The 26,309-nt window shown below is 44.9% G+C and overlaps 2 protein-coding genes across 7 annotated transcripts; one reads left to right on the forward strand and one right to left on the reverse strand.

Moving 5' to 3' along the window:
- Positions 1-855: 855 nt before the first annotated feature.
- On the forward strand, positions 856-12,562 carry LOC308138195 (high-affinity choline transporter 1-like). Of its 6 annotated transcripts, none has more exons than XM_080507210.1 (9): positions 856-1,009; positions 2,630-2,836; positions 9,611-9,727; positions 9,812-9,967; positions 10,086-10,234; positions 10,314-10,457; positions 10,640-10,793; positions 11,042-11,259; positions 11,721-12,562. In XM_080507210.1, the coding sequence occupies exons 2-9, from the start codon at positions 2,653-2,655 to the stop codon at positions 12,273-12,275; spliced, it is 1,677 nt and encodes a 558-aa protein (XP_080363336.1). In that variant the 5' UTR covers positions 856-1,009; positions 2,630-2,652; the 3' UTR covers positions 12,276-12,562. The 6 variants fall into 6 exon arrangements, with proteins under 6 accessions (XP_080363336.1, XP_080363338.1, XP_080363335.1 ...); XM_080507212.1 differs by having other exon boundaries at positions 2,633-2,836; XM_080507209.1 differs by lacking the exon at positions 856-1,009 and adding an exon at positions 1,578-1,897.
- A 4,489-nt stretch (positions 12,563-17,051) lies between these two features.
- LOC308138670 (high-affinity choline transporter 1-like) lies at positions 17,052-24,255 on the reverse strand (the record flags this gene model as incomplete). The annotated part of the gene is made up of 8 exons (XM_080507884.1): positions 17,052-17,605; positions 17,764-17,981; positions 19,095-19,248; positions 19,402-19,545; positions 19,854-19,994; positions 20,495-20,625; positions 20,875-20,991; positions 24,072-24,255. The coding sequence occupies 8 exons, from the start codon at positions 24,253-24,255 to the stop codon at positions 17,054-17,056; spliced, it is 1,641 nt and encodes a 546-aa protein (XP_080364010.1). The 3' UTR covers positions 17,052-17,053.
- Between the last annotated feature and the right edge of the window lie 2,054 nt (positions 24,256-26,309).

Here is a 26,309-nt window from a genome sequence, read left to right on the forward strand (position 1 = left end):
GCTGGACGAGTCTGCGTCTGTTCATCACGGTGGTTGACGGAGGAGAAGCGCTTTTGGTTCTCGTTGCCTTCAGGACTCTTTTGGTTTGTTCACCAGGAATCAGGTTTTCCCTGTGTTATCATTTTGAGCACATTATAGCTACTACATCCTTTATTAATAGTCTTGGCTGTTTTAGCCATTTTGCCACCTATTGTTTCTTTTTGGGGTTTTCTAGAGGCGGGGTCTCATGATCCTTCTGACTTTTGGGGTTTTCGGAGGCGGGGTCTCATGATCCTTCTGACTTTTGGGGTTTTCGGAGGCGGGGTCTCACGGTCCTTCTGACTTTTGGGGTTTTCGGAGGCGGGGTCTCATGATCCTTCTGACTTTTGGGGTTTTCGGAGGCGGGGTCTCATGATCCTTCTGACTTTTGGGGTTTTCTGAAGGCGGGGTCTCACGATCCTTCTGACTTTTGGGGTTTTCTGAAGGCGGGGTCTCACGATCCTTCTGACTTTTGGGGTTTTCTGAAGGCGGGGTCTCACGATCCTTCTGACTTTTGGGGTTTTCTAAAGGCGGGGTCTCATGATCCTTCTGACTTTTGGGGTTTTCTGAAGGCGGGGTCTCACGATCCTTCTGACTTTTGGGGTTTTCTAAAGGCGGGGTCTCACGATCCTTCTGACTTTTGGGGTTTTCTGAAGGCGGGGTCTCACGATCCTTCTGACTTTTGGGGTTTTCTAAAGGCGGGGTCTCATGATCCTTCTGACTTTTGGGGTTTTCGGAGGCGGGGTCTCCCGATCCTTCTGACTTTTGGGGTTTTCGGAGGCGGGGTCTCATGATCCTTCTGACTTTTGGGGTTTTCGGCAGGAGGAGTCAGAGAGGGCAGCACAGGGAGAACTGGCTTGCGGCAGCCAAGCGTTCATAGCTTAGTGATCCTTGGATGTCGGCTCTTCTTGTCATCGTGAAGCAGAATTCACCGAGCATTGGATTGTTCACCACTAACAGGGAGCGTGTGCTGGGACTAGACAATTGTGAGGTTAGTTCTACACTTCTGATGATGAGCTGTCACAACAGTAATCCTGCTTGTAACTTTAGAAATCTACCAGCCACGATGGCAGCTGATCGAAAAAGTTCCACCTGATTTAGATCCTGCGTTCCGCCATCGCTGTGTCTGCAGAACATGAGCAAAAGCAAAGGGTGACATATCAGTGACATATCACATCCTTCATCAGGAGCTGGTACCTTAGCAATACTGTGATCACGGTTTACACCTTTGTTTAGAAACAGAAAATCTGACAGTTGATTCTAACGAGGACAATCTGACCGTTGCTTCCAGGATCAGGTTGTTCTGCTGTCAGCCACACACACACACACACACACACACACACACACACACACACACACACACACACACACACACACACACACACACACACACACACACACACACACACACACACACACACACACACACACACACACACACACACACACACACACAGAGCTCTTGTGACACTCAGTGATTAAAGACATCTGATTCCATTTGGCAACAGACACCGTGACAAAATTGACCAATCGTGCTGAAGCTAGCCTTATTGTCGGGGTGTGCCCCCCCCACACAGGACAAAACTGTTGAACCAGGGAAGTTGGACGCTGCTGGTCCTCCTGAGACGTCCAGGGTCCAGCGCTGCACATTGCATGAGGCTAATTAAACGGTGAAATGTGTCTCGCTGTCTTGAGACCCTTTTTAATCAGCCAAGTATAGGATCAAAGTCCCGGGAGGAACCAGTCGGCTGGGTATCGGGTTCTAACAGTTTGGTGCTGTGGCCTTGGGACTTTCTTGTTTTTGAGTAGTTGGGAAGTCTGGTTTTACTTCACGGGCTCCTCTTTCTTCCACCAAACCACACGGAGCTCCAAAAACAAGGTAAGCAGAAACCCTTTTCTGAATTTCTGCCAGACATGACAGTCTGGGCGGAGGGGGGGGGGTCTGGAACACAGCCGCTACATTTGTGAGTATTTTTGGTCTGTTAGGACATTGAGTGAATATAGCCACATGTGATGTTTCATCACATGCACAAACTGAGGACTGACAAACAAGCGTCTGAAAACTCTGGAGATGATGGAGATGACCAAGGTTAACCTGAAGCTAATATAATCCAACATGATGAGTAGAACAACGATTCCAGTATTAGATATTGCACGTTATTACGTAATGCGCTGCTACAAGCCGTGGTCACCAGGACCAGTAGCGGCGTTTCCACGGTGCCCAACCGTTTGTAGAAAGTCTGTTTGTCCTCAGGAGACATTTTAAACAAGTTCAGACCCGCCGTGTGAACGGACACACAAAACGCTACGGCGGTTTTCAGCTTTCTCTTCAAATCGTTGCCGTGGAAACGGGCTCTAATATGAGGATGGGAACTGTGGTCAGCTATCAAGCCATGAAGATTTGAATGAAGGAGATCAGATATTTAATTATATTTCATTATTGTAACTTGCTTTGATTTGAATGAAGTTGGTGAGATGAACTCCTCTCCTGCAGAATTCTGCACCATCAGTTTGTCTTTGACCGCGAGAGGCTAACAGATGTATGACACAAAGTACAGACTCTAAATGCACTAAGCTGAGAGCAAACCATGACTTTCTTCCACGTCGGCAGCAGAGGACAGCAGCTCGTCCATCATGGCCGTCAACGTCCCCGGTGCCGTGGTGATGGCGGTCTTCTACCTGCTGGTCCTCGGGACCGGCGTCTGGGCCTCCTTCAAGTCCAGACGGGAGCAGAAGAAGAGTGCAGCCACTGGGATGGAGATGGCCCTGCTGGGGAACCGAGGCATCGGCTGGCTGGTGGGGATCTTCACCATGACAGGTGAGCTCGTTCAAAGGGAACCTAAGATCAGGATGAAAATGTCTCGTCTTTCTAAATGTGTGGAGGACTGAATGTGCCAAAAGTAAATAAATGCTCCATTAAATAATTAGTTAAATAGGCCATTAATCTATTAAAAGTGGAATTAAGTATATACCGTGGGGCAAAAAAGTATTTAGTCAGCCATCAATTGTGCAAGTTGTCCCACTTAAAAAGATGAGGGAGGCCTGTAATTTCCATCATAGATATTCCTCAACTATGAGAGACAGAATGAGAAAAAAAAATCCAGAAAATCACATTGTCTGATTTTTAAAGAATTTATTTGCAAATTATGGTGGAAAATAAGTATTTGGTCGTTAACAAAAGTTCATGTCAATACTTTGTTATAGACCCTTTGTTGGCAATGACAGAGCTCAAACGTTTTCTGTAAGTCTTCACAAGGTTTTCACACTGTTGCTGGTATTTTGGCCCGTTCCTCCATGCAGATCTCCTCTAGAGCCGTGATGTTTTGTCGCTGGGCAACACCGACTTTCAACTCCCTCCAAACATTTTCTATGGGGTTGAGATCTGGAGCCTGGCTGGGCCACTCCAGGACCTTGAAATGCTTCTTACAAAGCCACTCCTTAGTTGTGTTTGGGATCATGGTCATGCTGAAAGACCCAGCCACGCTTCATCTTCAATGCCCTGGCTGATGGAAGGAGGTGTTCATTCAAAATCTCACCATACATGACCCCATTCATTCTTTCCTTTACACGGATCAGTCGTCCTGGTCCCTTTGCAGAAAAACAGCCCCAAAGCATGATGTTTCCACCCCCATGCTTCACAGTAGGTTTGGTGTTCTTTGATGTTTCCACCCCCGTGCTTCACAGTAGGTCTGGTGTTCTTTGATGTTTCCACCCCCATGCTTCACAGTAGGTCTGGTGTTCTTTGATGTTTCCACCCCCATGCTTCACAGTAGGTCTGGTGTTCTTTGATGTTTCCACCCCCATGCTTCACATGGGGGTGGAAAAATAGGAGTAAAAGTTTCAGAAAGAGATCCTGTGGGTCTCATAGCAATAAATAGCAAAGACCTGAACTAAAAGGTCCAATAATAAACCAACAGATGCAATTTAACCAGACCACCACCAGGGCAATACTTTCAAACTCCAAATTTAGTGATTTACCTGAACTTTCTACAGGGAGAAATAAGTGTGGAAACAAAGTTTATCAACCAATAAATAAACCAACTAGGAAAGAAGAAAATAACTCGTCTTACGGTTTTATACCTGTTAAAAGTCAACGCGAGGGGCAGAGCCATTCCCTTTTAATTAAAATTATGATAATTGACCCTATTGATGCATCCTAGAAATGTCACCTCAACCTCTCATCCTGTTAACCATCGCTGTCCAGTCCCTCAACAGACTCAGACGTTGTTTATGGTATGAAGAGAACACCAACTGCCTGATAAGAGGTTCAGGACAGAACGTGGGTTCTCTGCAGAGATTGATGTGAGACATCGGAAATACCACAGATGAGGAGCATGAGGTGGAAACATAACTTCCTCACGAGACGATGTTTTGTCCAGGGAAGGTCTCATGGGAGACGCTGACAGAGGAAAACAGGAGGTGCACAGTGATCCAACTGGAGATGCTCTTATGTGTTGATATAGAATAGAAGATACATGGAACATACTTTAAATTAAAAGTATTGTTGAATTAAAGGTAAAAGATTATTTAATGTTTTTTATTTCTTTTATAAAAGGGGAAATGGCAATAAATATATATAAAAGTAATAAAAAACATGATGAGAGTTAAAAGATAATCTTCAAAAGACACATTTGATAATAAGGAGCACATAGAATAAATTCTAATAACAGTAATGAGGTTTAAAGTCAGTATTTCTTTGGTGGTTGATCATTAATAAACTTATCGGACTGTCTAATCTGATGTGAGATGTTGCAGGTGGATCCTGAACTGATGTTGCTGCACCGCCAACAAGATCAGCTTCAATTGTTTAATATTAATAAATTCAGTTTAAATAATTTTTTAGGGAAAAACAGATACTTAGTTTGCATTTAGATTTTTAGGGAAAATAACTGTCGAAGCAGGAACAGATGCCTTAGATAGGAGGTTTATTTCTTTATAGACATTGTCTCATTGTCAGCATATGACAATGTGTTGTGCTTGAACATTTAATAAATTGTTGCTTGATGATGTTTTCTCTGCTGATTGTAAAACATTTGTGTGCTTGCAAAAATGATCTTGCAGCTGAAAATCAATAAAGAAGTGGCTGGTTACAAGTGATGTGAGAATGTAAGCACAAATATGATAAACAGGAGGGAAATGTTAGAATATTAGTACATAAAGTTACCATATTCATGCTTAATTTCAGTCTTATTTCTTCTGTTCTTATTTGGCAGCGCCACTCAGGTGCTGATTATTGTCCTTGACTAATCATGTGTTCTGAGCCTTGGTAGGAACACTCTGACCGAGACTGATAAACAGGAACACTGCATCTTCCCCGTAGCTGCCATCTCGGTGGTGATCTACGCGTAGAGGATGTCCTGAGATTGTGCTTATTTTTGATAACTGCCAAGCACAACAACTTGTCTATTTCTATGATGCATATTCTGTAAACCCTTCCATCTTTTAATCGAAATAAAAGGCAAGGAGAAACGGCAAAAGCTTAGAGCGGTTCGAAGTGGTGACTTGAGCACACTTTGTCCGTTTCTCCTCGCGAGCAAACAAACTTACCCTTGTTGTCTTGTTCTTTCTTGCTGATTTAATAAATGTCTATAGCCTGAACCTGACAGTGTTCTTTGATGTTTCCACCCCCATGCTTCACAGTAGGTATGGTGTTCTTTGATGTTTCCACCCCCATGCTTCACAGTAGGTATGGTGTTCTTTGATGTTTCCACCCCCATGCTTCACAGTAGGTCTGGTGTTCTTTGATGTTTCCACCCCCATGCTTCACAGTAGGTCTGGTGTTCTTTGGATGCAACTCAGCATTCTTTCTCCTCCAAACACGACGAGTTGAGTTTTGACCAAAAAGTTCTATTTTGGATTCATCTGACCATACGACATTCTCCCAATCCTTTTCTGGATCATCCAAATGCTCTCTAGCAAACTTCAGACGGGCCTGGACATGTCCTGGCTGAAGCAGGGGGACATGTCTGGCACTGCAGGACTGGAGTCCCTGGCGGCGTAGTGTGTTACTGATGGTACCTTTGTTACTTTGGTCCCAGCTCTCTGCAGGTCCTTCACTAGGTCCCCGTGAGGTTCTGGGATGTTTGCTCACCGTTCTCGTGATCATTCTGATCCCACGGGGTGAGATCTTGCGTGGAGCCCCAGATGGAGGGAGATTATCAGTGGTCTTGTATGTCTTCCATTTTCTAATAATTGCTCCCACAGTTGATTTCTTCACACCAAGCTGCTTCCCTACTGCACATTCAGTCTTTCCAGCCTGGTGCAGCTCTACAATTGTGTTTCTGGTGTCCTTTGACAGCTCTTTGTTCTTGGCCATAGTGGAGTTTGGAGTGTGACTGTTTGAGGTTGTGGACAGGTGTCTTACATACTGGTAACCAGTTCAAACAGGTGCCATTAATACAGGTAACGAGTGGAGGACAGAGGAGCCTCTTAAAGAAGGAGTTACTGGTCTGTGTGAGCCAGAAATCTTGCTTGTTTGTAGGTGACCAAATACTTATTTTCCACCATAATTTGCAAATAAATTCTTTAAAAATCAGACAATGTGATTTTCTGGATTTTTTTTCTGATTCTGTCTCTCACAGTTGAGGAATAGCTATGATGAACATTACAGGCCTCCCTCTTCTTTTTAAGTGGGACAACTTGCACAATTGGTGGCTGACTGAATACTTTTTTGCCCCACTGTACATGTGTCACTGTCAAGCCTCTTTAATTGTTGTGCTGCTCTTGACTTGAAGAGCTTTTCTCTTCACAGGATGTTTGTGAACCACTTTAGAGCTTCCAATTCCTTTTCTTTATTGAAGCAGCAGGCGAAAGTTCCTTTAGGCAATAAACCTCAAAGAATGACAAAAAAAATCATTTGTTCAATTACGAAACAATATTTTGAAAATAATACTGCAAATAAATTGTGTTAACTTTAAACAACCAAGTATTCAACAAGTAAATTAAAGTAAGAATTCAGTTTTGAACCAAGGTAGTTTGTTTTAACACAACAAAAATTAGGGTTTTAATTGATTTTCAAATGAACCACATTGAAAAAAAAAACACTCAGATATACACATTCTTAGCAAGATGTTGACATTTGGCTTTTCAAAACAAAGTGCATTAAACATCATGTCCACATCGAAGCAGAATCTTCAGGTATTCTTGAATGTACCAAACAATTGTTGGGGGACATTGAAATGTGGCTGCATTGGAGCAACGGCAGTGTGGAGCTGCTGCACACCTGACAGGTAGGAGGCTCCTCCCTGGCCAATCAGAGAGCAGAGCAGCCAGGTGAGGCTTCACCTGACAGCTCACAGGCAGTTTGACTGAACAGTCATTAATTAACTGAAATACAGTTAATTTGAAAATAATAATTGGATGTTTTTTACATGAAATGAATTCATACACATATATTTTATTAATTAATGACACATTAAATCACGCATTTATATAGCTAATTCTAATTTGTATTAATTAATGACACATTTAATTATTTATTTAAGGGTGCATTAATTGATTAAATTAGACATCTTTAGACCATGAAATTCTTAATTAAATAGTGAAATAATGAGATGTGGTTTTTTAAACATACATTTAACTGGTATTTTAATTAATTAATGACACATGTATATATTTAATTCTAATTGTAATTAATCCATCCATCCATCTATTATCTGCCTATATATTTAATTACATTTTGTATTAATAAAGGACACATTTAATTAATCATTTAATGATTTAATATGATTTATATATTTAATTCAAATTATTATGAATTACTGACATTTCTCCTGGGGGACTTCAACGCCCACGTGGGCAATGACAGTGAGACCTGGAAGGGGGTGATTGGGAGGAACGGCCTCCCCGATCTGAACCCGAGCGGTGTTCTGTTATTGGACTTCTGTGCCAGTCACAGCTTGTCCATAACAAACACCATGTTCGAGCACTGGGGGGTCCATAAGTGTCCGTGGCACCAGGACACCCTAGGCCGGAGGTCAATGATAGACTTTGTGGTTGTGTCATCTGATCTCCGGCCATGTGTCTTGGACACTCGGGTAAAGAGAAGGGCAGAGCTGTCAACTGATCACCACCTGGTGGTGAGTTGGATGCGCTGGACTGGGAGGAGGCCGGATTGACTCGGCAGGACCAAACGTGTTATGAGGGTCTGCAGGGAACATCTGACCGAGCCCTCCGTCCGCGCAGTTTTCAACTCCCACCTCCGGGAGAGCTTCTCACAGATCCCGAGGGAGGTTGGAGACATTGAGTCCGAGTGGACCATGTTGAATGAATGGGGCCATGTCATGTGGAAATTCTGGCAAACTGTCCGGCGCTTCAGGTGGGGGAAGCAGTTCTCCACCAACACTGTTTACAGTGGAAGTGGGGAGCTGCTGACCTCAACTGGGGACATTGTTGGGCGGTGGAAGGAATACTTCGAGGACCTCCTCAATCCCACCACCACGTCTTCCATTGAGGAAGCAGAGACTGGGTTCTCAGAGGTGGACTCGTCCATTACCCAAGCTGAAGTCACAGAGGTAGTTGTGAAGCTCCTCGGTGGCAAGGCACCGGGAGTGGATGAGATTCGCCCAGAGTTCCTTAAGTCTCTGGATGTGCATGGACTGTCGTGGCTGACTCGTCTCTGCAACATTGCACCGTTCGACCGTGTCCCTCGAGATGTCCTGTGGGGGGTGCTCCGGGAGTATGGAGTCCGGGGCTAAGGGCTGTTCGGTCCTTGTATTCCCGGAGCAGGAGTTTGGTTCACATTGCCGGCAGTAGGTCAGACCTGTTCCCAGTGCACGTTGGCCTCCGGCAAGGGTGTCCTTTATCACCGATTCTGTTCCTCATAGATATGGAGAGAATCTCTAGGCACAGCCGGGGGCCGGAGGGGGTCTAGTTTGGGGACCACAGGATCTCATCTCTGCTATTTGCGGATGATGTGGTTCTGTTGGCTCCATCAAGCCTGGACCTTCAGCGTGCACTGACACGGTTCTCAGCCGAGTGTGAAGCAGCTGGGACGAGGATCAGCACCTCTAAATCCGAGGCCATGGTTCTCACCAGAAAAAGGTGGCTTGCCCCCTTCAGGTCGGTGGAGTACCCTTGTCACAGGTGGAGGAATTCAAGGATCTTGGGGTCTTGTTCAGTGGGGGAAAGATGGAGCGTGAGATCGACAGGCGGATCGGTGTAGCATCTGCAGTTATGCGGTCGTTGTATCGGTCCGTCGTGGTGAAGAAGGAGCTGAGCCAAAAGACCAATCTCTGGATTTACCAGTCGATCTTCGTTCCTCCCCTCACCTATGGTCATGAACTATGGGTCATGACCGAAAGAACGAGATCCCGGATACAAACGGCTGAAATGAGCTTCCTCCGTAGGGTGGCTGGGCGTCACCCTTAGAGATAGGGTGAGGAGCTCAGTCACCCTTAGAGATAGAGTGAGGAGCTCAGTCACCCTTAGAGATAGGGTGAGGAGCTCAGTCAGGAAGAGTCTGGGGTGAGGGAAGTCTGGGCAACTCTGCTCAGACTGCTGCCTCCGCGACTAAATACAGAGTTTATTAAAAAAGAAAGAACACTGCCACAGACGGGTTCACTTTCACGGCCCATGTCCGTTGGCGTTGCAGCGACTTGGGTCGGCGGAGGCCTGATCGTTGGTGCCACTGAGATGATGTACACGCCTTCCATGGGACTCACCTGGATGTTAATCATGCTCTCAGCATACGGCTGCTCTTTCATCCTCGGTAAGAGTCTGGATTACATCTCACAGACGACAAGAAGTGCACCTGCTTGCTGAGACAACAAACGATAGTCTGCTTGATTCACAGCCGGTTTGGTGTTTGCCAAGCCGATGAGGGAGCAGAGGTACGTCACCATGCTGGACCCTGTGGAGAGGAGATACGGGAAGTTCCCTGCGGCTGGAATGAGCCTGGCGTCACTCGCCCTGGACCTGACCTGGGTGGCGTCGACTCTGATCAGCTTGGGTGAGGAGGAAGTCACACTGTCACACTGTGTTTTTGTTTACTCTGTGAGCTGTTCACCTGGCTGTAGAAAATAAAATCAAGCGTCATATCAATATGGAGAAATGGCCGTACCTGACAGGAGGAACCATGAGTGTGGTCCTGGATGTGTCCTTCTCCGTCTGCATCTGGATCTCTGCTGCCGTGGCCGTGGTCTACACCCTGCTGGGAGGCCTCTACTCCGTGGCCTACACTGATGTCATACAGCTCGTCCTCATCTTCATCAGCTTGGTAAAGGTTGCTGGAGTCTGACATTGGCGGAGGGGTTTGAGGACGTCTCCATCATTCACTTCCTTCTCTGTCTCTGCAGGTCGTCTGCGTTCCGTTCGTCATGACGAACCCTCACTGCCTGAACATCGTCGACACTCTGAACAACAACACGCTGCATGCCCCGTGGATCGGTGCGCTGGAGTGGAGAAGAGCCTGGCTGATGCTCGATGACTTTTTACTGTGGGTAGGATGAAGCGCGGATCTCAGAGTGTCCCGGTCTCACGTAGCAAGACGAGATTTCTGAAGCTAACCAGTGAGGCGTCGGCTTTTCTCTACTGACTAGTATCTCTACTGACTAGTATCGGCAGTATTTAGTTTGAAAAATCTGGCTATATTGGATGTTTGTGTTTATGTTTTGCTCTGCAGACGCTGGGCAGTCTGGGATACCAGGCCTTCCACCAGAGAATCCTGTCTTCTACTTCTTCGGCCACCGCCAAGTTCACCTGCCTCGCTGCTGCTGTTTTGTTCCTCATGTTTGGAATCCCCGTGATTCTCCTCGGAGCAGCCGCCTCGTCCACAGGTGATCCCCGCCTCTTACAAGCTGACCGAAAGTGAAATTTCATTCTTTCGCCAACACGTCGTCATTCGTTAGCCTACTGTATGGTTCAATTTCCACACGATCAAACTTTAGCCCCCAAATTCTGAGTCAGCAAAAAAACATGGTGTCATCAGCATAATGGTGATATTTATGGTAATGTACTGTATTTGTTCAAATGAAAATCACTTAAACTGATTGAACTCTTTCATTCTCCTGTTTCCGTCCTTCAGACTGGAACATGACCTCCTATGGTTCTCCGTCTCCATACGACCGTGGGGAAGCAGCTCTGGTCCTGCCCATCGCCCTGCAGCACCTCACCCCGACCTTCGTCTCCATCATCGGTATCGGATGTGTGGCTGCAGCCGCCATGTCGTCAGCTGACTCTGCTTTGCTTTCTGCTGCTTCAGTTTTCACCACCAACATCTACAAGAACCTCCTGAGACCAAAGGTGAGCGATGCGTCACCTTGTTGCTGGACGGAGTGGTGGTGGAAGTGCTGCTCCTGGTGCAGGTCACCATGTCGGGAGTAACCAGTAGTTCTGCACATGCTCAGTAGAGCCAATCAGAACAAAGTTTTCTCTGTGGTGTCATGGCTCCCAGTCCTTATTCTCCTGGACTGGATAGTTGTATTTTTGGTACTTTTATTTTGACAGTCACCTTAATAACAATCCAACTTGGTGGTTTTATTTTGACAGTCACCATAATAACAATCCAACTTGGTGGTCTGTCCACTAGAATGTCCATGTTCAACACACTCAACAGCACCAACTAGTGGCCTGGAATGCTAACGACATCGTTTTCAGGCTTTCAGCTGTTTCTTTGTCAACATTTAAATGTGAAGCTTTTCTGATATAAAAATGTGAAAATGATGCCTCAGCGATCTCTCCTTCCTCCCCACCTCCTCCCTCAGGCGTCGGACAGAGAGACTCTGTGGGTGATCCGAGTTGTGGTGGTTGTTGTCGGCATCTCTGGTTCACTACTTTCCATCCTACAAAGCAGCATCATGATTTTCTGGTTCTTTGGGGCTGGACTGGCGTACACCGTCATCTTCCCTCAGCTCGTCTGCGCCGTCTTTTTCCAAATATCCAACGGTTACGGAGCCGTCACTGGCTTTTCAGTGGGACTGATGGTAATACTCCTGAGTGGAGAACCGTCACTGGGACTACCCGTCACCCTCCGTCTCCCAGGATGCACTCTGGAGGACGGCGTCTACGTCCAGTACGCTCCGGTCAAGACCATCGCCATGTTGGCCACCGTGGTGTCCACCCTGCTGTTCTCCTACCTGACGTCTGAGCTCTTCAACAACAACCTGCTCCCCCAGAGGTGGGACGTGTTCAAAGTGAAAGTCCAGCAGGCGTCGCGGCCGCCGACGCCAGCAGGTGGCGCCGCAGACGACCAGGATGACGAGAAAGTAAACAGCAACTCCAACCGTTTAGAGGTAACAGAACCAATGATGAAGGAGTGAAGGATGAACACGCTATCGTGGCTCCAGGCAGCGAGTCGTCCAGCCCTCGTTCGGACGGACAAGTTTCAGATCAACTATGAGACGTGTTGCTGAAAGCCTCTGAATGATGTCACAACCTCCATCACTGCTCGCCACCTTCTCCTTTCACTTCAATTCATCTTTCTCTCCTGAATATACTGAATTATTTCCTCCAGTTCACGACTCTGAAGTGACTTCAGTTTGTATTACGCCCATGTTTCATTTCCTGAACATCGTTCATGTTTTCATTGAAGAATAAAATATTCTTTGCTGGGAAAATGTTGATTTTGATATTAGTATTGACAGTCATGCTTGTTCCCTCAAGCTGAGATATAGGAGGCCTGCAGAGAACTAATACCATCTAATATTCTATTAAACACTAATAAGATCTAATATTCTATTAAACACTAATAAGATCTAATATTCTATTAAACACTAATAAGATCAAATATTCTATTAAACACTAACAAGATCTAATATTCTATTAAACACTAATAAGTTCTAATATTCTATTAAACACTAATAACGTCTAATATTCTATTAAACACTAACAACATCTAATATTCTATTAAACACTAATAACATCTAATATTCTATTAAACACTAATAACATCTAATATTAGGAATAAACAAGTACAGGTAGTCAAGTTTGGAGTGACGGGAGTCTGGCATAGGTACAGGTACAGGTCAGGTACAGGTACAGGTACAGGTACAGGTCAGGTACAGGTACAGGTACAGGTACAGGTGCAGGTGCAGGTGCAGGTGCAGGTACCGGTACAGGTCAGGTACAGGTACAGGTACAGGTGCAGGTACAGGTCAGGTACAGGTACAGGTACAGGTCAGGTACAGGTACAGGTCAGGTACAGGTACAGGTACAGGTACAGGTACAGGTACAGGTGCAGGTACAGGTGAAAACCATCACGGATGTCAAGGAGAAAATGAAATATTTTACTGTGAAGAAGTAAAATGTACAAAATGTCACAACGTAGTGTAGAAACTCCTGAATCATGAGAAGGAACATTGATGGTCTTTCTCTATATGACCTAGTCATTATTGGCCAGCAGCGGTTGAGGAGGAGCCTGAAGCAGAAACTGACCTATTGAAAGACGTTCCAGCTCAGCTCATGGTGCGAGCAGAGAAACAACACGACGCCTCGGACTGTAAGGTGTGTACTTTGACTCCAACTGCTCGTTCAGGAAGTACTTTCTGTGTGTTTGCTCTGACAGCGACCGCAGAATCAATATTTGTCCAAGTCGGCATCTTACTGTTGCTTCTATGAACTTCAGAGACACCAAGGTGGAACTCTTTGGAAGAGAAACGCCCGAGAAAAACTGCGTCCCGAGAAGACAAGTTCTTTTGCACATGCTCAGTAGAGCCAATCAGGACAACGTCTCCTCGCCAGGACACTTCCTCCTTGTGCCTCGTCTTGAAGACGTGTTGTAATCTGTGTTCATGCTTCAAATGTGCCTGAGTGCTTGTTTTTCCTCATTAAAAACTTTTCTCCCCGGAGATCAGTCTGAAATCTGCCTTTTATTTCTCCTCTCCTCTCCTCTTGTCGTCTTTCTTTCCCCCCAAGCTTTCCATGCAGTTTTGTGGTTCTGGTTCCAATGACAATAAAGACAATTCAATTCAATGGTCTGTCCCAGAAACTTAATGGAGGTTTTGGAGAACTCTGTTTGTTTGGTGACAAACCTGAACGTGTTCCGAGCTGCACTCATCTGCATGTGTGTGTGTGTGTGTGTGTGTGTGTGTGTGTGTGTGTGTGTGTGTGTGTGTGTGTGTGTGTGTGTGTGTGTGTGTGTGTGTGTGTGTGTGTGTGTGTGTGTGTGTGTGTGTGTGTGTGTGTTGTGTGTGTGTGTGTTTGTGTCCTCAGGCGTCAGACCGGGAGGCCCTGTGGGTTCTGCGGCTCGTGGTGGTTGCGGTGGGTTTGGTCAGTTCTACACTCAGCACTCTGCAGAACAGCGTCGTCGCCTTCATCTTCAATAAACAATTTTCTCCATAACCTTTGGAAAGGAAGGAAGCTGAGACAGGCTGAATGTCTAAGGTCTGAATCTGAGCCAGGTTCAGTCACCACCACATGCCTGAAGCTCAGAGGTCCACTCCCATTTACTAAACTGCTATTTAAAATGTTGAGCGCAAACGCTGGCAACATGAGCAGAACCTCTGTTATATAAGGCTGATGGCTTCACACTGCTCAAAGTCAGCACAGCATGTGGCAGAGGTAGAGGGGTCATAGGTAGAGGGGTCATAGGTAGAGGGGTCATAGACAGAGGTAGAGGGGTCATAGGTAGAGGGGTCATAGACAGAGGTAGAGGGGTCATAGGTAGAGGGGTCATAGGCAGAGGTAGAGGGGTCATAGGTAGAGGGGTCATAGACAGAGGTAGAGGGGTCATAGGTAGAGGGGTCATAGACAGAGGTAGAGGGGTCATAGGTAGAGGGGTCATAGGCAGAGGTAGAGGGGTCATAGGTAGAGGGGTCATAGACAGAGGTAGAGGGGTCATAGGTAGAGGGGTCATAGACAGAGGTAGAGGGGTCATAGACAGAGGGGTCATAGGTAGAGTGGTCATAGGTAGAGGGGTCATAGACAGAGGTAGAGGGGTCATAGGTAGAGGGGTCATAGACAGAGGTAGAGGGGTCATAGGTAGAGGGGTCATAGGCAGAGGTAGAGGGGTCATAGGTAGAGGGGTCATAGACAGAGGTAGAGGGGTCATAGGTAGAGGGGTCATAGACAGAGGTAGAGGGGTCATAGGTAGAGGGGTCATAGGTAGAGTGGTCATAGGTAGAGGGGTCATAGACAGAGGTAGAGGGGCCATAGGTAGAGGGGTCATAGGCAGAGGTAGAGGGGTCATAGGTAGAGGGGTCATAGGTAGAGTGGTCATAGGTAGAGGTAGAGGGGTCATAGGTAGAGGGGTCATAGTCAGAGGTAGAGGGGTCATAGGCAGAGGTAGAGGGGTCATAGACAGAGGTAGCGGGGTCATAGGTAGAGGTAGAGGGGTCATAGGTAGAGGTAGAGGGCTCATGGGCAGGACTGCTAATGAGGGTCCTAATGTTCACAACCTTGTTGGTGAACTAGCTCGGGAACCTCTCCCTCCTCAGGGTTCTCCAGGCAGACTGCTTGGGGAGCATTCAGAACAGAGTTAACAGTTTTCAAGAAAGCACAAGAATTGTGACAGTTAGAGGCAATGATATCAAAAACAAATTTGGATTTTGCAAAATTCACAGTCTTCTGAAAAGAACGCCAGCTGTCCCTCAACATGTGGAAGGACACCTGTCGCTTATCCTTCTTCCACTTCCTCTCAGCTGTCCTGCACTCATGGCTCAGGTTTAGGTTCAGAGAGTCTCGTTTGTAAAGGAGCCACAACATCTAAAGTAGATCGACAGGATGAGTCAAAGTGGGAGGGAAGTGCCTTGCCATCTATATTGAAGACCAGAACGTCAGTCAGACTGGGAGATGAGTAGAAGGCTGTGTTAAACTAACGCGGCAAGACGACTCATTCTGAAGACCAAGACTCTCTGGTGTAACTGTGGAGTTTTCCCCACGTCCTTTGATCTGGTCTCTAAAGTCAATGTGAATGCCACCGAGCCAAATGAAGGGGTGAAAATTCTCGGCTCCGCCCCCTACCGGGTGAAGCAGGTCCGGGACTATCAGAATGTAAAAGGCTCCTTAGATTTACTCCTTGTCTGTATAATTGAATCAAATTGGAATTGACGGTCTCTGCAGGACAAATACTCCTCGTGTTTTTAAAGTTCACGGTCATGCAAGACAGAAGAAGAGAAGCGAGATTCCACAAAGATTAAACAAGCAGGCTGCAAAAAGACCCGACATTCCAACTCAGATCTGAACTACAGACAAGCAGAGTGTCGGTTCAGTGTGAGGTGAACGTCAACAATAACCACACAATTATAGAGTACACACATTTCAACTGCAAACACTGCTTAAGACACCGAACCAGGTACTTTTAGTACATGAGCCAAAGTAAATATGGAAACGTCTTTTAAACTCAATCCTGGAGAAATTGGATTAGGAGGAGGACGAGGAGGAGGAAGAGGACGAGGACGAGGAGGAGGACAAGGAGGAGGAGGAGGAAGACAAAGTTACACAATCTCCTTCAATGTTTTTCCACATAGAAAGAGATTGTGTAACTTTGTCTAATGGAGTGGCCAGTAATCATACATGTGCTTCTGAAGTTACATCACTACCACGTCAATTTCACAATGTTAAACGGACAAGATACAGAATTTCTGAACAGAAGAGGCATGGATGTGTTTAGAAGACATGAAGACCCCTGTGATACTGTAGCAGCCAAACATCGTAATGGAAAAAACTAATGAAAGCATTTTGTCATCCTAAAAAAAAGTATGACTCCAAATGTGTTTGGCACTTTTAATTCAAGTTACAAAAAAGACAAGTGGTGTTAAAAAGTTCTCCAATCGAACATTGTGATCTCCAATGGATTGTTTAAAAATAATAATTAATCGGATCAGTGAAACTATTGAAAAATGCCTGGGTACGCTGTGGCAAAACTCCCCCCCAAAAAACTAAAGAAAAGCAGTTGGTGCCATTGTTTCCCATCTCAGTGAGAATTTAAATTTAAAGAAATACAAAGAAAAATGTACCTGTTTTTAGAAATGGTTTATTCCAATTGCATCACTTTGTATTTTCATTGGACTGACGAGCATGAAGCAATGGATCTTATGAGCCTAGATTGTAGTTACCCCCTTCATTCATTACATGAGTAAATAAACACCAGACAGGAATGCTAACATGTGCTCATCATTGGTTCTGTTATGTCAGAAGGAGGGAGGCTTCCATTCCGCTTCTCATTCTCCTTCAGCTCTGTGGCGCCACCTGCTGGTGTTTGTGGCAGCTGCCGGTGTTTCACTTTGAACACGTCCCACCTCTCAGACAGCAGGTTTCTATTGAAGAGCTCAGACGTCAGGTAGGAGAAGAGCAAGATGGAGACCAGACCAGACACCATGGAGATGGTCTTAACCGGAGAGTACTGTACGTAGACGCCGTCCTCCAGAGTGCATCCTGGGAAATGGAGGATGACGGGCAGTCCCAGAGATGTGTGTCCACTGAGGAGTCGTACCCCCAGTCCCACCAGAAGGCCTATAAGAGCCCCGTAAGCATTGGACACTTTAGAAAAGAGGACACAGACGAGTTGAGGGAAGATGAGGATGTATGACACTTCAGCTCCAAGAAACCAGAAGAGCACGATGCTGTTTTTCAGGCTGGTCAGAGATGTTCCAGCCACACCCACCACAACCACAGCAGCACGGATCACCCACAGGGTCTCCCTGTCTGATGCCTGGGGAGAAAACAATGAATTATAAACCAGATGTTCATTCATTCATTCTGTCAAATCATCCTTATTGGCTCCTCTCCATACAGTACAACCATTGAATGGGGAGTTGGGTACTGTAGTCGTAAGAAGAAGCAGTTTAGTGGGATTCTAGATCAGCTCACTTTTGGTCTCAGGAGGTTCTTGTAGATGTTGTTGGTGAAAACTGAAGCAGCAGAAAGCAAAGCAGAGTCAGCTGACGACATGACGGCTGCAGCCACACATCCGATACCGATGATGGAGACGAAGGTCGGGGTGAGGTGCTGCAGGGCGATGGGCAGGACCAGAGCTGCTTCCCCACGGTCGTATGGAGACGGAGAACCATAGGAGGTCATGTTCCAGTCTGAAGGACAGAAACAGGAGAATGAAAGAGTTGGACTGATAGACCTAAAATGCTTAATTCATTCATCTTCTATCCAACTTGGCCTGCATACGGTCCCAGTGGCAGTATGGAGAGACAATCAGCCGGGACACCCCTGTCTTCCCCCAACACTTCTGAAGGACATCAAGCTTCTGGAAGACCATCCAAGAGATGTCATTTCTCCTGGTAGTTTGGACCGGGCTGAGGGGCTGAGTCGGATGTCCTTGGTTCACTTAGAGGACACCAGTGGATCTCTTAGCCGTTGTCCTGAACCACTTTAGCTGTCTCCTTTCACTGTGGAGGACCAATGGCTCCACCACGAGTCCTAACACTTGTATCCACAATCTCATTGTTTCAGTCTTGGTGGAACACGGCGGCACTGAGTAGGTGGAGCAGGATCAGTAGGCTGGGGGAGCCAGAGTCTTCTGCTCTCAGGATCTTATTCAAAACTCTGTCAGAGCAGTCTTTGTGCTGTCGGAGGGTCTCAAACCTGATTGAAACGTCTGAGGACGTTGTTGGGATCGGAGATGTCCTTGAAGCTGCAGGGTGACGACCTTTTCCAGAATCTTTGTCAGAAAGGGAGAGTTTGAGAGAGGGTGGTGGTTTGAGAGGAGCTCTGGATCCAGGTTGTACTTCTTTAATATGGATCTGATAGCTGCAGTTTGAGGGAGGGCGGTACTTCACCAGTTGACATTGAGCACTAATACAATAGAAAAGGAATATTGTGACTCAGATCAGGGATCCACTACCAGATGTGTGCTGTTTGATATGAGGGGCCGTCACATGGGAGACTTTATTCACTTGCACAGAGAAGGATTTGTAAACGAGTCTCTATGCAGACATCATCATTATATAAGTGTATGAATTCATTACTGATGAGTTGTAGATGGCTGCTTGATGGAAACTGCTGATCCAGTTGAAAACCTTCTCATTCATCTTCTACACCCCTATGAAGAAACCAGGAAACACTTTGATCCTCTTCCTCAGCAGGAGCCTCCAGAGGGACAATTTTTCAAAATGACAATAGATTTTCCTTGACCATAACACAGACACCATTTTTCACAATTGACTGCAGGAAGCAAAGCTGTTGATTACCTGTAGACGACACGGCCGCCCCGAGCAGTACGAGAGGAATCATAAATAGAAACAGGATGAAAGCAGCAACAAAGCATGTGAACTTGGCCGTCGCAGTAGAAGAAGACGACAAGATTCTCTGGTGGATGGCCTGATATCCCAGACTGCCCAGTGCCTTCAAAACAAAATGCAGTGAATTAAAAGTTGAATCTGCTGATTTTCTTCCCCGGATTTAGTTTTGAAGTGTCAGAAACACAGATGACATGAGCTGTCCTAGTGCAGTGAGACTGTAGGAGATATATTACTTGATGTTGTTGCCTCATCTTACCCAGAAGCAGAACTCATCAATCATTAACCATGTCTTTCTAACGTCTGGTGTGCCAATCCATGGAGCGTGTAAAGAGTTGTTCAGCAGAGTCTGGCTGATGTTCACGGTGTGAGGGTTCATCATGACGAAGGGAACACAGACAACCTGTAGGAAAAAGACAAGGAACAATAAATACACAGAGCCTGGGAGGTTTTCTTTCTGACCCTCCTTGAACCGTATCACCTTCAAAAAAAACTTTATGAAAGGCAATCATTATGAAAATGACAGCTCTTCCTATAAAAATAACAGAAACACTGAACGAGATGTAGTTTGTATATTTGGCCACTAGTGGGTGCTGTAATGACACCACACACACACACACACACACACACACACACACACACACACACACACACACACACACACACACACACACACACACACACACACACACACACTCCAGCAGCCTTTACCAAGCTGATGAAGATGAGGACGAGCTGTATGACATCAGTGTAGGCCACGGAGTAGAGGCCTCCCAGCAGGGTGTAGACCACGGCCACGGCAGCAGAGATCCAGATGCAGACGGAGAAGGACACATCCAGGACCACACTCATGGTTCCTCCTGTCAGACACCGTCAGGATTGGTCCACAGCACAGCAGCCAATGAGCATCACAGTAACGCCACAATAAAGCCTCGTTTACACCACCACGTTTCAAGTGAAAACTCAGTGTTTTGGTTTCACAAAGGTTTCACGTTTACACAGCAACATTCTAAAAACACTGTTTGTTTCCATGGAAACGGCAGAAACGTGATGCAGAAATGATGTCGTTTTCATGGTGGGCCACTAGTTGGTGCTGTTTTTTTGTTTTAGTAAAGCAACACACACACACACACACACACACACACACACACACACACACACACACACACACACACACACACACACACACACACACACACACAGCAGAGAACAATGAGCTCTAAACATTAACACTGGAAGAACACAGCCTTTCTAGTGGACAGACCAGATTGTTATTACAGCAACTGTCAAAATAAAACTACCAAGTCCCAGGAGAATGTATTTTTACCGAGTCCAATCAGTGTTGATGGTACCCAGGTCACATCCACCACATGCGAAATAAGACTCAGTCCAGCTGCAGTGATTTTTCCATATTTCAAGTGAAACGGATCCATCATGGTGACACATTTCATGTCTCTCATCGGCTTCACAAAGAACAAACCACCTGAGGAGAAAAGTGCAACAGAAGGAGACAAAAAGTATATAGTGTTTCTGAAGATATAGGGATCAAACACTGATAAAAAATGTTTTACATAATAACTTGTCAGCCATTGAAACACAAACCAACATCTGAGCAGAAAATGTTCCTTGTTTTTCATGGTGTGTTTGGAAGAACTCTTCAGTTCTCTTCTGTTTTGATTGTTTCTCAAATCCAGATTAGCAGTAGTCTGGCAGATATGACTGTAACTCTTACCAACAATGAACCCCGTACTGAATGCAGTGAACATGATGAGTGTCCAGATCAGTCCCATTGACGGTGTGTACATAATCTCCACAGTGCCAACAATCACACCTCCTCCGACCCACGTGGCTGAGAGATGGATCACAAAACACAGAATCACTGGTAAATAACAGCCGAACTACTAAATTCTCACCAGCTTCCAATGTTCCTATATCCAGGGTTGAGGAAAAAAAGTATCAGGATTACAATTATTGGCAGGACAGTGGCCTATTCACAGTAACTGCTAACAAACAAACTGCTTTCATTATATTGGCGAAGTTCAAAAGGTACTGAAAACAATAGATAATGTCCTGTTACTTTAATCTACTCTGACTTCAGCCAAAGCATATTATAGAGCATCTTCCTCCTCTGACATCAGATTATAGAGCATCTTCCTCCTCTGACACCAGATTATAGAGCATCTTCCTCCTCTGACACCAGATTATAGAGCATCTTCCTCCTCTGGCAGCAGATTATAGAGCATCTGTTAGGGATCTTTTTCGTTGTTGTTGTCTGTTCCCCCTCCCTTTTTCTGTTTCTGTGCAGGGCGTGTGTCACAGGGGGCGTGGCCGGCTCCTCCAGGAGAATGAGGCACACCTGAATCTACTCCACACAAATTGCAGTCTTCAAAACCCTGGTTCTCACTCCACACCTCTGCCAGATGATTCCGTCTACTTGGTAGTGCCCTGTTGGAAGTCTAGTTTAGTTCTCTGCCATTTTTGGGATGTTGATACTTTTTCCTGTGCTCAGGTTTTTGTGCCTCTCCTGGAGTGTCGTTGCCAGCCTGCCAGCCAGCCCCCCCCCCCCCCCCTGTCTCCACTGCCTGTCCTGCCTGCCGTTTGGAAAATACATTGTTGAACTCTGTTTGATCAGTCTCTGGGCTCTGCTTTGGAGTTCCAACTTCAAACCTTAACAGCATCTTCCTCCTCTGACATCAGTTTATAGAGCATCTTCCTCCTCTGACATCAGATTATAGAGCATCAAAGCAGTCAAACTTTACTTCAGACACTCGTGGCCTCAGAGGAACGATTTTCCTCCAGTAGGACCCCATTATAGTTCACACTAAACATTTCTGGAAGAGAGCCGATTGCAGCATTTGTCTCTTGCTGAAAAGGCCATGTTTTATTGAATTATAGTGTTTAATGGTCTTGTTTAGCAGGCCATTGCACGCACACACCCACACACACCCACACACACCAAGCTGTATAAAGGTAGTTAGAATTTGTTTTATCTGTTTTCATTGTAAATGAATGTAATTTTTGCAATCATACTTGCTATTTTATTAATGAGCACGAAGGTAAATAAAATGTCTACCGGTTCTTTGTCAAGAACTCCAAAATCCTTTGCTGTTAATTGTGGTAATTGTCGTTAATAAAACCATTATTTCAAATTCCTAATGAATTATTCAGTATATCTTATGAGAGTGATATAAGGGAAATTGCTATCATGTCCTGTTAAACAGGTAACATTAGACATTTTACTTGTTTTATACAATAAAATTATTGACTCTTTGATCATCATAATCATTATCGATAGCCAAATTTCCAAGACAAATGGTCCCTAGTGATCCTTGTGAGAGAAGAAACCCCGACATAAATGGTGCCCCGTGTGAGGCGTAGCAACACTGACCATTCATATCAGCATCATTTTGGTACAAACCAATAAATCTCTGATTCTGGTGGGAAACTTCCTAAAGTTTCACATTTACCATTGTCTTCCTATTACAGTAGACATTCAGCTGTACTTACAAAAGTACACTGTGGGGGAAAAAATTATTCACAACTAAAACAAAATTAACATTACATACATAAATATATGTATTGTAATGTGGTATGTTTTATAGTGTGCGTTATTTTCCACACATTCTATAGTACCAATATATATTTGTGTTTGGTGATATGGCTCTACCTCGTGGGACTGAAGATGGAAATGAGCTCTGAGCTAAATCTGGTATATTTACAACACTGTCTGTTCATCAATATGCACTGTCCCTTTAAATTTAATGAATAAATGAAAATATAATGTGAATTGTTGGTTTTCCTTTCCAGATCGTGTTGAAATGACTGAGTTATATTTGGAGCGGTAGAAATACCATTGTATAAAACTGAACTGAATTCTAAAGTGTAAATAGACACAAACAGGTTCAGTTGGCTGAGTTCCAAATATCACCATGACTAACATCAGCTGTAAACATAATTATACAAATGAAGGTTTACTGAGTGGACTCACACCTTCTCAAGCATGTAGCAACAAGTCTGATCACAAACAGTGGAAAACTTTCAGAAGTAATAGATTACACCCTGGACATGAGCCAGTTAGCATTGACTCCACCCAGTAAGGCCCCAGGCTCTTATGTAGATGTAGGAGGCTGTTTAAAGTCATGAAAGTAGATATTTGTTCTCACAATCATAGTGGAAGGAAAGATTAAAGTACAGATATCTAAAATACTTTCATATAATTGGCTTTAGAAATACTTCAGTAATTGTCACCTCTGTTGAAAACTGAAAAATACACAGACATTCTGCTGAAGCTTGTAATATAGTTTTATACTGAAGAACTGAAGCACCAATTCTTTATTCCTTATTGGACACTTGATGTACTTGTTTACTATTTCAGATGATCTTTACCGTTTCAATACTTTAGTGTACGTTGTACATTTCAGGCACTTTACAAGGAGGATAGAAAGTTCTCTTGCTTGTTAACATCACTTCACTGAGCAGTTTCTATTTGACCTGCAGAGTTTACATCTATTATTTAGACTGGAGAAGCTCCAACCCTTAAAACCAACCAAAACTCTGAGAATTGTTAAAGTGTGTAAAGGAGTCGTGCAACATGTCCCTTGTCTCATTGTTATGTATTTGATCAACTTGGTGGAAAACTGCATGTTGTATCTGTAATCTAATGTATATTTAACTCATACAATGTGTCTCACCTTTAAGTCAGGGCTTCTTTTGAAATCTGAATTTTTTGAATTTTAATATTTTTGAATTAATTTTGGCAGTCTTCAGAAAACTAAACAGAACAAATAACACTCAATTGTCCAACTGATCGGCCGAAAGGCTGGAGGTCCAAATGTTCTTGTCATTACCTTGAGTGATGTCTGACTACACTGTAGTCTTCTCAATCTCATCTAGATACTCTGATTACTCAGTGGGTAATGAAATCCTCACCTGTCATGGTGAAGATCCCCACCAGCCAGCCGATGCCTCGGTTCCCCAGCAGGGCCATCTCCATCCCAGTGGCTGCACTCTTCTTCTGCTCCCGTCTGGACTTGAAGGAGGCCCAGACGCCGGTCCCGAGGACCAGCAGGTAGAAGACCACCATCACCACGGCACCGGGGACGTTGACGGCCATGATGGACCACCGCAGACTGTCTGAGGTGTGACTGACTGAACGGGTGACTGCTGGTGGTGAACATTGAAGTTATCAGGGAACAAATCCTCCCTCGTCTGATTGATTGATTGATTGATTGATTGATTGTTACTTTATTGTCATTGTACAGGTACAGGTACAGGTACAACGAAATTGCATTCACATAGAAAGTTTTGGGGAAAGAAGGACACATGAGGTGAGGAGAGGAGGGAAAAAGGCAGATTAAAGACTGTGTTCTGAGGAGCACAGTCTGTAATTGGGAAAAAAACCCCACCTCGGGCACGTTTAGCATCAACACAGACAGGTTACAACATTTCTCGAGACAGCATTTGGGATACATGAAGGGAAGTTCTGCAGTCCGCCACTAGGAGAAGGTTTTTTCAGGCGCAACGCCTTCACCAGGCACGCAGCCACCCTCTCCAGTGGCCTCTGCTGGTGGTTGGGGGTAGGGGCACAGCGAAAGCGGTGAATGTCCTGGCTTCCAGAGGCAAGAATGTCCGGGGAGGGAGGGTGGGAGGAGGGGTAGTAAGGGGTGAGGGGGTGGGGGCAGAGCCTTGATTCACACGCACATCCAGGAGATATGAAGACAAAACACAGCTTTGGCAGCTGTGTGTCTGGGAGCCAAATGTTGATTATCTTTGTTTTCGTTCAGGCGCGTCAGCTTTATCCGTCGACCTTGAGTGTCTCTGGTCTCACACTGCTGCTCCAATTGTGGCAGAATAATGATGATTAGCTTCCCTCCGAGCTCGAATGTCCTCCAAGATCGATCCAATTTCACGTAAACGTTCAAGAATCGTGGCCTGCACGATACAATCTCTCTGGTTAAACTGGTTGTGTGTCGTGCAGAGATTTAAACCATATTGCTCAATGCAGTAGTGCATCGAGGTATGGAGAGAGAAAATCATACGAGCTTATGAAATGGTGCCTGATGTGCAGGGTTGGGAAGGTTACTTAACATCTGTAATCCATTACAATTACAAGCTACATGTCAAAAAAATGCAATCAGTAGCTTACTCTAAGTACTAAAATAAAAAAGTATGTACCAGAGTACTTTTAGTTACTTTTCAATTACTTCACCAGCAAACTTCAAAAATATAGACAATAAAGAATAGAATGTCTCGTCTGCTCAGTGTATTGACACATCTTATATACAAATTGCACTTAACAAGTTTTGAACTATCAAAACTCAGTAACCAATCAGGTGTCGAACACTGGTTTATTTCTCAAAGAATCAAAACTATAATACAAATAAAGCTTTTAATTTCTATTCAAGAAAATGTTCCCATCTTTTCCAAAACACACTCTCTCTCTGTCTCTGTCTCTCTGTTTCTCTCTCTCTCTCTCTCTCTCTAACTCTCTCTCTCTCTCTCATCCCGTTTCCTCTTTGGTTTTAATGTTTTTTTCCCAGCAAAATGTAAATGTTTGATAGGTTTGAGAGGCTGTATCTGGCAGCATGAATCACTGATTGACAACAACTGAACAACCTGCTACTCAGTCAACGAGCAGACTTGGCCGGGCCTCCACTACCTACTGGCGAAATTACATATTGTATTTCAAATGTTTCTTATTTTTTTCTTCGTTTTTCTGTTCACTTAAGCTCATAAATCACCCCTAAACACCCTCAAAAACTCACCAAATTTGGCAGGCTCGTGAAAAATCGCATAGAGACGGTGATCATCTAAAAAACCCCACAAAAAACACAAATGGCTCTTGCGGGACCTAGAAACATTTAATCACCCACCATGGCCCGTAGGAATGTCGTAGAGAGAGTAAATGAACGTCCATTTGTTCGTCTTGTCGAGATCTACAACTCATGCGCTCTAACTTTTGACCTAAATCTAACATGAAGTCCGCTATTGGCCTTTCAATGTAAGATTTTCGCCCAAGAAAGGCCCTGACGGAAAATCTAACTCCTCCTTGGGCGAAGGTCGTATCAGTTTGAAGAACATATCCTGCAATAGAGGAGATTTTTTACTTCAAAAACATAGAGAGGATTTTTCTTACCGAGTCTGGTTTCGTTTATATTAGCCGTCAAA

The sequence above is a fragment of the Blennius ocellaris genome, assembly GCF_963422515.1.
Source record: "Blennius ocellaris genome assembly, chromosome: 13".
Lineage (NCBI taxonomy): Eukaryota > Metazoa > Chordata > Actinopteri > Blenniiformes > Blenniidae > Blennius > Blennius ocellaris.